Source organism: Microcaecilia unicolor, chromosome 6 (genome assembly GCF_901765095.1).
Source record: "Microcaecilia unicolor chromosome 6, aMicUni1.1, whole genome shotgun sequence".
Taxonomy (NCBI): domain Eukaryota; kingdom Metazoa; phylum Chordata; class Amphibia; order Gymnophiona; family Siphonopidae; genus Microcaecilia; species Microcaecilia unicolor.
In genome coordinates this window covers 316,278,249-316,290,275 of record NC_044036.1, presented here as the reverse complement: position 1 = coordinate 316,290,275, position 12,027 = coordinate 316,278,249, and the positions used below count along the sequence as shown (strand labels likewise).

At 44.1% G+C, this 12,027-nt stretch overlaps 1 protein-coding gene across 1 annotated transcript in view; it reads left to right on the top strand.

Moving 5' to 3' along the window:
* The first annotated feature begins 8,602 nt into the window (after nucleotides 1–8,602).
* The window catches only part of LOC115473360, a 47,995-nt gene continuing 44,570 nt past the window's right edge, over nucleotides 8,603–12,027 (top strand). Inside the window, exon 1 of the mRNA XM_030208249.1 lies at nucleotides 8,603–9,367. Coding sequence (XP_030064109.1) covers nucleotides 9,331–9,367 — 37 coding nt within the window. The 5' untranslated portion in view covers nucleotides 8,603–9,330. The remainder of the gene's footprint in view (nucleotides 9,368–12,027) is intronic.

Sequence of the window (12,027 nt, the reverse complement as noted above, 5' to 3'; positions counted from 1 at the left end):
CCGCCCTTTCTGCCTCGCCTCACCCCATGCTTGGAACAAACTCCCTGAGCACATACGCTAGGCCCCCTCCCTACCCATCTTCAAATCATTGCTCAAAGCCCACCTCTTCAATGTCGCCTTCGGCACCTAATCACAACACCTCTATTCAGGAAATCTAGACTACTCCAACTTGACATTTGGTCCTTTAGATGGTAAGCTCTTCAGAGCAGAGACCGTCCTTAGTTATTAATTTGTACAGCGCTGTGTAACCCTAGTAGTGCTCTAGAAATGTTAAGTAGTAGTAGTGTAACAAGAGTTAGAAAGTTTTATAGTGGGGTTTAAAAAAAGGTTTGGATAGCTCCTAAAAGAACAGTCCATAAGCCATTATTAATTAAAATGGATAATCCACTGCTTATTTCTAGGATAAGCTGCATAGTATTATACTGTTTTGGGATCTTGCCAGGTACTTGTGACCTGGATTGGCCACTATTGGAAACAGGATGCTGGGCTTGATGGACCTTTGGGCTGTCCCAGTATGATAATACTTATGTACTTAAACAGTTCTATGAAACTACCCGTCCTGGAGCACCTCCTTGCCAATCAGGTTAGAATAGTCACAATGAATATACATGAAAGATATTTGCATACAATGGAGGCGATATATGCAAATCAATCTCATGCATATTCATTGTAGATATCCTGAAAGCATGACTGGCAATGGGGTACTCCAGGACAGTGTTGGGAAACGCTGTTCTAGGGCATATTTGCATTACTCTGAAACACAGTAACAGATGACATATAAAGACTAGCATGGCCCATCTAGTCTGCAAAGCAAGATGGCTCATCTTACCCACTGTTCTGTACTTTCAGTGGCGTAGCAACAGGTGCGCCTAGGGCTCAGGCCCACCCAACAGTAGCACATGTTTAGTGGTAGCTTTTGGGGATCCCAAGCTCCACCAGTTGATGACTTACCCCTGATGGTAACGAAAATGCTACTCTCCATGATACCGGCACCTGCACCAGGGTTGCCAGGTGGAAAATTTTTTTCCCACCCAAACGAGCCCAAAACCCGCCCAAACTCAAACCCCGCCCCTGACACCCCCTGACACCCCCACCCCCGCATCATCGCCCCCGCCGTCATCAACCCCGCCTCCGCCGTCATCGGCCCCGCCTCCCCCATCATTGGCCCCGCCCAGAACGTCACTAACCCCGCCCCTGCGGCCGAAAAAAACGCTTGAAAAACCGCCCAAAAGACACAAAACAAGCCCAAAAAACCACAACCCGCCGCGGGCAAAAATTTCCCACCTGGCAACACTGACCTGCACATGCTCAGTTTTCAGTGCATGCCTGCTGCAGACTGCCAAGGTGGAAGGAAGCGTTTTCCTGCCAGCTGAGATATTTTTTTTTTTGTGCTGGTGGTGATGGTAGAACACTTGGTGCCCACCCACTTCTTGCCTAGGCCCACCCAAAATCAGTTGTCTGACTACACCCCTGCTTTCTTTAGGATTTAAACTGCCCTTCCTTAGAGGTTTCATCCCTCTGTATCATTTGTTTTGCTTTGATTCCATTCTTTTGCTAGATAGGGATCCTCTGTGTTTATCCCACAGCTTTTTGAATTGTCACGGTTTTAGTCCCACTACCTCCACTGGGAGGGTATTCCAGGTATCCACCCCCTCTCTGTGAAAAGTTCTTTCCTGATGTTACTCCTACAACCTCAATTCATGTTCCCTAGTTCTATAGTTTCCCCTTTCCAGAAGTAGAGGAGTGTGGTAGCCGTGTTAGTCCACTCTTTCCAGAACAATTAAAGATTGCAGCGATGGTTCTCCTCTGGGGGCCAGCACTAGGATTCTTTCTTAAACTCTGTAACTATGGTCTCTAAATCCAGCCAATAGCTTTTGTCTTTTATTTCATGACTGGAACCCCACCCATAGCTCTGAATACTGTCTCTTCAATATCCCCAGCCCTGACCGAATCAGGAAATAGAAGGCCTGATCCATGAATCAAAGTCAAATCCATGTCTGCACACAGCACTGCCACCAAGCCACAGCTCAACCTTTTCGCTCCAGTGCTTGTTTCACATGATTCCTCCCTCCTGCTTAAGCAGACCAGCTGTAGATGAGCAGTAGTGATTCAGAGCACATTCTTTTCTGTAGTCCAGAGCTTGAATAGCACTCCATGGGATACTTGAGTGCATGCACAATTCAAAGTGGCAGTTGGATCCCATGCAGCAAAGGACGGATGATGTGTCCTCAGTGATGTTAACAAAATCTGTGGTACAGGCTGGATTTTACGGTTCTTCCTGCGGTTGTGGAATCATGGGAGACCCGGGACTCTGATTATAATTACTATGATAGAGGTTGATATGTACAGATCAGGAAAGGGACCTTGGGGTAATAATGTCTGTGGATCCCAAGGTGGTGAAACAATGTGACAAGGTTGTACTCAATCTTTGTGCATCACCGATTGTATCTGATATCATGGAATGATTATGTCATAACCAAACTCTGTAAGCCACATTGAGCCTGCAAATAGGTGGGAAAATGTGGGATACAAATGTAATAAATAAATAGAGGCACTTGCAGTAGAAGAAGGGAGGTGAATGCCCCTGCACAGGTCATTGGTGTGGCCTTGGGGTATTGTGCTCAGTTTTGGAGACTGTATTTTGCTAAATATTATGATTATGTTAATTGCAATTGTAATAATGTTATGTTTATGTACCCCATTTTAAATTGTAATAATTATGTTTATTGCAAACTGCTTTAAAACTATTTGGGTTAAGCAATATATCAAGTAAATAAATCAAATCAAATAATTTTTAAAAAGGAGGTAAAAGACTTGAAGCTGTTCAGAGGAAGCTGACAAAAATAGTATGAAGTGTATGCCAAAAAATACATTAAAAAAGAGAGATTTGAAGATATGTATACCCAAGAGGAAAAGAGGGACAGAGGAGATATGATACAGAAGTTTAAAAACTTGAAAGGTATTAATCCACAAATAAGTCTGTTTCAGAGATGGGGCAGCTGTAGAACTGGAGGACAATGTAGGATGGTAGATTTCAGCATAACATCAGGAAAGACTTGTTCACAGTAGGATCAAAAACTGTGACGGAATATAAAAACATGTAGGATAAACACAGAGGAAGAATATAGAATCAAAGCAAAACTTAAATAACCTTAGCATGTTAAGCAGGGTATAAAGGGTGTGACCTGCACAGAGCAACAGGTATGACTCTGGTCATCTTATTGGGCAGACTGGATGGACCATACAGGTCTCTATCTACCATCGTTTACTGTGTTACTAATGAATCTCAGGCTTGTTAGGGGGGTTGATAATAATGATTTTGAAACATAGAGCTGATATTTAAACTGAGTTAACCAGTTAAGAGAGGCTTTTATCCAGTTAACTCATGCTGACCAGGTCCAGAGGGTCACATACCCAGATAGTACCATTGAATATCCCCTCGAACTGATAAAGCCCAAACCAGCTATTGTGTGGGCGGTTTGGGGCACAGTTGGAACTTAGATATTCAGCACTGAAACCAGATAAGTTAACCAGCCACATAAGACTGTGTAAATAGTAGTCTATCTTTGTCCAGTTTAACTTAACTGGATAAGGGTTGAATGTTGGTAGTTAGCCGGTTAAGTGCCGGCTGGCCACATGTACTTGGATATCTAATGCTAGTACTCAGATATGGTCTGGCATCCAGTATCTGGGCATAAATTGAGTAGCAGCAGTCCACGTTTATATGCATAGTTTACAGAATGCTAGAGAACTTATATGCATGAGTAATTGGCATTAATGAGCATAAGTGCTAGGAAATAGCACCTCTAATGGGGAAACCATTTAACTAAATGGTCCTGTCCACTGACAACTGGCATTTTTTTTTTCTGTCACTTTGCTGACAGCACCGGTTGAAAAGCAATAACCCTGTAACTAGCATCACTTTACTTTTTAGATTTCTAATTAGCCCACTATTACTACAATATTTTATCTTTTCTAAACACTATGAACATTAATGAATCAGCAAGTTTGAAGCACTGCAGTGTATATGTCTTTGAGGTAGACAGTTGTATCTTACCGGGGGAAAAAAAAAGTCATTGCAACATGAAACAATTTTCTAGTGCAGATATTTTGAGCCAGAAGGACATACACTAGTATCTGTCACACTGTTCTTGATACCACAGTAGACCACACTGGCATGTACTTTGCTGCCATTGGTTGCTCAGGGCCTCCCACTTTCTTCCACCAGGCTGTCACTGTTAGCTGCTCTTCCTGCAAGGCAAGCCAGTAGATGGCAACCTCACTGTGACATCCTTCTACTAAGCTGTGGTAAACACTAACACCGCAGCTTAAAATGCCTTACTGCAGTAATTTTGGTATCAGTGTGAGTTTCCCATGAACTACAAAATACATTTTATTTTTTAGCACTGGGTCAGAGCGGAGAGCAGGCATGTTCAGTGCTAATCAGAGCAGCTACATTGCCGTACGCTAACCAATCAGCACGTGGTTAGCACGTGAGCCCTTACCGCCTACAACATAGGTGGCGGTAGGGGCTCATGCGCTAATGGGAAAATTAGCATGTGGCCATTAATAGAAAACCTCCAAAATTCGGCCATTTTACCCATATGGGGCCAGATTCTATAAATGGCGCTTAAAAAATCCACATGGAAAACATTTCCGCGCAAGTGTATTCTATAAGGCGTGGTATATAGAATACACTTAGTCGATATCCTAGCGCCTAAAACTACGTGCATGCATTTACATCAACAAAAATGTGGCATAAATCCTGACGTGTAGATTTAGGCACAGAGAGTCACACTCTAACAATGCATGTAAATTTTAGAACGCCCACGAAATGCCCATTTACCCACCTATAACCACACCCCTTTTTGCCTGCACACATTAAAATTTAAGCACAGTGTGTTACAGAATACATTTAGAGAGTTGTGCACGTAAATTCTAATTATTGCCAATTTGTGCTTATTGCTTGTTAAGTGCTGTTACTAATGCTGATTACCTTGTTAAGCCAATTAAGTTACACGCGCAGTTATGTTACAGAATACGCTTGGATTTCAGCACGGAATGCACTGGGGGTTGGTTAAAATGGCGGTAAGGCCACTTTTTACCGCAGTTTGGAAAAAGGGCCCCTGTACTTGCAGAGTGTAGGAATTACCTATTTTTACCCTCTTTACCAATAGTTGTTTAAATAATTTGCATGGATACCTTTATTATTATTATTTCTTTCTTTACATGGCTAATTCTTACTTATCATTGTTATTTTAGTACCCAAAGTGAGGTACAACAATGCAATTTCAATGAAAAAAATTCATCATGCATCTAAACATGAAACAAAAGTATAGCAGAACACCATTGTGCAATATGTACACTCACACAAAATAATGCAATTATATAATACGATCTGGGGAAGAAGGGCGACCTTCGAGGGCTGGTCAAGAGGTGTATTGGGTTGTGTCCAGTGGGAAGGGTGTCATCTTGTTTTCTTTTCCATGTTTTGTTTTGTTTGATTTCTATTGATAAGCACAGGTACAAATCAAAGTAGGGTATACACAAAAAGTAGCACATATGAGTTATCTTGTTGGGCAGACTGGATGGACCGTGCAGGTCTTTTTCTGCCGTCATCTACTATGTTATATGTAATACAGTAAAGTATAATTGCATAAACCTTAACGGAGGGCAAGCACACAAAAGTAGAACAAGAGTTAAACTTGATCAGGCACAGTTAATCATCTTTATTTCATCTTAGCAAGAAAATCAAAAGCAAACATTGTTGATCAACTCAATGAGGCCTTTTCACAGAGCGCCAGTAAGTCCAACGCGGGCTTACCGCTCGCTCTTCCGGGACTACATTAAGTCTTCAAGCAACACTAGTGTAACTTATATAGAGCAGCAGGTAGTGGTACAACCCTAAATAGCAGAGGTACGACAGCACCAGGCTTTTCAAGAAAGCTATGGTAAAAATCCAAACTTCAATGAGCTTGGGAAGGCTGGAAGCTTTTATTTTAACAACAGCTTCACTATCCTTGAAGGCTGTTAATTATTACAAAAACTTGGCAATAAGACATTGAAGGAGGCTTGGGTGTTGGCTTTGTTTCTCTTGTTAGAATCAAAGTTGAAGATGTCAAAGTCTGAAATAGCTACTAGCCAGGTAATGGAGGCTGGCACTACGATGGATTTTGCAGTTTTTGAGACAAATGGAAAGGAGTGGTGGAATGACGTTTAAGAGGTCAAGTAAAAGACATAGGGATGATGCAAAAACCCCTCCCCCAATGCTCACCTACCCTTACTCATACCTCTCCTACTCCCTTCATTCTTGCCCATTCCCCTCCGCCTCTTCTACCCTCCAATTGCTCACTTACCCTTGCTCATACTTCTCCTACTCCCCTCATCCCTGCATTTCTACATTCCCATTTCTTTTATTACTCCAATAATACTCAACTTATTTCTCTCCACCAATACTTTGTAATCCCAATTACTATGTAAGCCGCACTGAACCTGCTTTGAGTGGGAAAGCGTGGGGTACAAATGTAATAAATAAATAAATAAATGATGAGCTTCTATTAGTTGCATATGGGAATTTTATATGGGTGTGTACTCAAAATGGCCCACCCAGACTGCCCAGTTGAGGTTTGTCTATTTCAGTAACTTTCCCCCTTATCCTATAATCTTATCACCTAAATATAAGTGCCATTTGCACGCTAAGATTATAAAATACGAGCACTTGTGCACATGAATGTCCAGTCATACAATTACTATGTGCATACATAGCAGGATTCTCAAATGTGAGCACATGGGGGAGGTGCATGGGCGTGTCGGGTTACAGAATACTGAAGTGTCGTGCACAAGAAGTCACGCCTGCGTTTTGCTGTGGAAATGCCGACTTACACCGGTATTCTATAATGGAATCTGGGTTCCCAGATGCTGTTATAGAATTTGCGCTCAGCATGCTGCATTTTGGCACCTAACGTTTGGTGCACTCTACAGCATTGCCCCCCTGTGGGCCAGATTCTGTAAATGGCGTCTAAAATCTAGATGCATCTGATTAACGTGCCTAGCGCTAGTCTATATAACACGCCTAAAGTTAGGCATGGTGTATAGAATAGCACATAGGACCGGGGAACGTGCTTTAGGTGTGGCTATTTAGCCACTGAAAACCTGATGTAAATACTCGCACCTAAATATAGGCATATTCCCCCGAATTCTATAACAATGCAAGTAAATTCAAGTAATGCCCCCAACACGCCCACACACCTCCCATGCTCGCCCACACACCTCCCATGCTCGCGGCCCCTCTTCAGCTATGCGTGTTAGAATTTATATGCGCCTCTTTTTAGAATACACCTAAAAGCGCATGTATATTCCAATTATTGCCAATTAGTGATAATTGTTATCGACCAATTATCATTACTGATTGACTTGTTAAACTTAAGTGTGCGTAAATTGGCTACAAGCAAAATTTAATGTACACTACTTGCCACACCTTATATAAAATTGGGGGTATATGCATTTGTTCTAGGTTACTATATAAAGCCCTCTGGTTCCTGTTTGTTCAGCATTTCAAAACAGAGGCAACAAAGCTACAGCATAAAGTCAGTATAAGTAAAAAGCAGCCCCCCCTCCATAAGCAGTTGGCATATTGAATAATTTATTAAAATAGCAATCATATACAATGCTGGAGTTCTTAATGTCCAGTCAGGTGAAACATCTATATCATGCACCCAACATGATTCAGCACCTCCATGGAGCCTGCAGTGGAGAAAATAAGATGCAGGACCCCATACATTGCTTCTGGATTAAATTAAATCAAGGTCAACAAATACAAATAAAAATTTATCCCATTTAAGTTAACATTCTACATCTGTGACTAGCTTTGGAAATGTGTGCTTCCTTCAAGTTAGTGCAGAATGAGCTAAGGATGGCAAACAGATGTATTTAAACATAAACATTTCACTCGTACACCTTTTCTGCTTTATGTATCAGTTTAACTATTAAGGTTCTCTTTACATTTTGACCTTTTGATTTTCAGCCTTCTTCCTATATACTTTTTATTGATCAGATACCTTTCTTTCTCTTCTTGCCTAATTTTCAACCAGCACTTGTCTGCTCTCTGATTCATAATTCTCCTTGCTTCCTCTTCCTCCCACTGCATACCTTCTGTCCTTTGTTGATTCATTAATTTATGAAGAAAATTATGTGTTGTTTTGCCTCTCCTGCAGAACACCTGATGAGAATAGCAATATCCTGCAGATGGTCAAACTAGGGCCCAGATGCACAATGATCCCCGTTAAGAATCCGGGACAGATGGGATTTCTGGATTTCTCTAGAGCATGGCAGCTGTTAGGGAGAGCAACCAGGGCAAATGTATTTATTTAAAAACATATCACTTATCGGTTTCATCACTGAGCTGAGTTGTAATTGAATATAACATACAACTCTTGACCCCGTACAGGGAGGTAAATGCATGTACTTTACATGCATTGACCCCCCCCGTAGCAAATGGTTGTGAGAATAAGGTATTTATATGCAAACCAGCCACCACATAGTAAAGAGACTGGAAAAAAAGAACCCGAAAGCAATGTGAGCTATAATCTTTTATAGATCTAATAACATGTACTTGATTTACTCCGATTTTTCTTCCATTGACACAAACTAGAATGTTTTAAGGGGGGAAAAAAGTCTTAGAGGAATTCTGCCCTTCCAAATGGGTTTCTATTAAGTTAAGGGTTGGGGTCTGCATTAAGATCCTTTTATCAGGAGATTAAACAAGGTATCAAGTTCACCCACAGAGGATTACTGTACACCAGAAACCACTAGTCAGTGCCAAACACAGAAAAGACAAGCCAGTTGACATGAGAAGAAGAGGCTCAAATTTCAAGCTTTTCTTGCAGGTTCTGTCTTGTGCCAGCCAGACCTCTGCTATCACATCACCGCTGGGCGCCTCCCAAACCGGTCTGGCAACCTTCCTCCGGATCGACCAATGTTTCACTTTATAGGGGAGTCGGGCTCTTTTATTTTTCTCTCGCAGCACCTTTTGCCCAGGGGCTGATCTCATCCCGTCATTTCGTGGCGCGAGGAGCCGGCCTTTGTCAGAGTGTCCGGTGGAAGTCAGCAGTTGGTTCTGCCCTTTTCCTCTCCCCCCCCCCTTTTCATGGGTGGCAGTGGTGTCTCCCGGGCTGCGGTTGGTATCGGAGGAGGCGGTTGGCTCCGGGACCTGGCTGCGCTGGAGAAAGGAATGAGAGGGGAGGCGGCCAACGGGGCGGGTGCTGTGGTCTCTCTGGCTCCCGAAGTGACAGCGAGAGAGGGGAAGTGGGAGACGAGCTGTGCCAGGGCGCCATGACTGGCAAGGAGCCGCTGCTGGGCACCCTGAAAGGTGAGGTGCTCGGACTGGGGCGGGGCCGCGGGGACGGCGCGTGTCCTCTGTCAGTATCTCAGTGTTGTCATCAGCTGCAGGGGTGAATGCCGCGGCAATTAAGTGGCACGTGCACTTAATTTGCATATTAAATAACTGGCATAGCTTTGCATAATCAAAGTGAAGTAGTTTGAAAATCTTGCTTGTGTGAACTTGCATAACTTATTTTTGTTCTTTAAAGTCTGAGGTGTTTCATAGGTGTGGGGGAATCAGGGGATGAAAAGAAAAGGAAGAGAGAGGAACTTTCAGACTTGGTGGGGTGGGGTGGGGTGGGGTGGGGGGGGGGAGGCAGGATTTGGAGGAGGGAAGTATGAAGAATGAACATTTTGAAGTCAGAGACAGAGTGAAGAAAGGAATTTAGTGGATGAGAGAACTTTGGGGAGGAAGGGGTAAGGGAATCTGGTAGGAAGCAAAGGAGAGATAGGGGAGAAAGTGATTCTGACCCTGCTTCCCCTCAAAACCTCACGCTTTCTGCCCAGCCAGTCACCATTCTTACTGTAAATTCTGTGCTGATCCAGGCCAGGAAGAAGAGGTGTGATGGTGCCTCAGGTCACATTCTCCTTCTGTGCCACTTTGAAGGACGTTCTTCAAAGCCCTGAGTTGCAGATTAGGATGATAACAAGGCACCCTCCACCAAGGGTGGACTGAGAGTGGTCTGCGCCCCCTGTCCTACAGTTTCCCTCCCCCCCCTCCCCCGTCGCACTGCTGTCCTCCCTACTGCTGCAGCAGATGCCCCCTCCCCCATCCTGGTCCTACTTGAAGGGCCCACCTGGTCTAGTGGCCTCTGCGGGGGTAAGTTATTTCCTGCCCGCTGCGCTGCCACTATTCCCCCGCCTTCTGCTGTGTTTTCAAAATGGCGACTGACACTTCCTGTGGTAGTCTCTTGGGTCTCAACAGCAGATGCAGATTTCAAAAACTGACATATTTCAATCACATACGCCAAGCCCCCTCCCTGCCCATCTTCAAATCCTTGCTCAAAGCCCACCTCTTCAATGTCGCCTTCGGCACCTAACCATTATACCTCTATTCAGGAAATCTAGACTGCCCCAATTTGATTGACTGCACATTTTGTCCTTTAGATTGTAAGCTCCTTTGAACAGGGACTGTCCTTCTTTGTTAAACTGTACAGTGCTGCGTAACCCTAGTAGCGCTTTAGAAGTGTTAAGTAGTAGTATAGGTTAACAAATACAAATAAACAAAAAATGAAAAATATGACAATACCATTTTATTGAACTAAACACATTTTTCAATTAGCTTTCAGAGGCCAAAACCTCTTTCCTCAGGTCAGGACAGTATACTGCTATTAAGGTATTCTGTTCTGACTTGAGAAAGGAGGGTTGGGTTTCCAAACATTAGACAAAAATGTATTAAAATTAGTCCAATAAAGATATTGCCTTATTTCTATTTTCTGTATTTATTAACACAGCTGCCACACTACTTTATCCTAAACTAAAAGTAAAATTCATTTTTTCTGACTTTTGTTGTCTAGCCATTTACTTTTTCTAATTTTGTTGGTCCCAGTCTCTTGTTTCTTCTTTCCTCGGTCTCTTCTTAACTCTCACCATTGTCTGCCCCCTCTCCCCCCCCCTTTCCATCCAGCATCTGCTCCCTCTCTCTCTCCCCTTTCCATCCAGCATCTGATCCTTATCTATCCTCACTTTCATCCAGTCTCTCCACTTTTTCTCCCTCCTCCATCCAGTATCTGACCCCTCTCTCTCCTCACTTCCATCCACTCAAGCTACTCTCCCCAGTTCCATCCAACATCTGCATCCTCTCTCCCCCTTCCATCCGGCATCTATCCCCTCTCTCCCCCTAATCCGTTGTCTATCCCTCCTCTCCCCATTTCCATCTGGCATATGTCCCTTCTCTCCCCCTCATCCAGTGTCTGTCCCTCCTCTCTTTCCATCTGACATTTGTCCCCTGTCTCCCTCTCATCCAGCATCTATCCCATGTCTTCTCCCTTCTATCCGGCATTTGTTCCACCTCCCCCCTCCATCCAGTGTCTCAGTCGGTCTTTTTTTTTTCCATTCCCCCCCCCAACCCAACCCCTTTCTCCCCCCCCCCCCCCGCACCAGATACCCCCACTGACACTGGTGCTCCAGGTTCTCTTCACTCCCACCCAATACCCCCTGCCGCGTCCATCACTGCTGCTACTGCTGTTTCAGCAGTGGCAGCAAAAAACTGTGAAAAAGATCACAGGACCGCTCTGCTCCAGAACAGGAAATTATGTCAAAGGAAGGCGGACTGGCAGCCATGAGCAGGAACAGTGCGGCCCCGTGATCTTTTTCTCTGTTTTTGCCGCCACTGCTGAAACAGGAGCAGCGGCAGTGGTAGCCGCATCGGGGGTATTGGGTGGGAGTGGGGAGAGCAGTGGGCATCCGGGTTGAGCCTCTGGGCCCTCGGGCACTGCCTGGTTGCCCAAATGGTCAGTCCGCCCCTGCCCTCCACTCATTTTCTTCTCTTACCAGCTCACATTAGCACGGTTGAAGAGAGCTCCATTGGTGGAAACATGCACAATTATGTGTACTCCATTGGCCAGCCACTAACCTCCCCAGCTCAGCCCCTGGTCTCCCTGAATGAAGAATGTATTTTATGGTCCTTACAACTGCCAAGTCATTGCT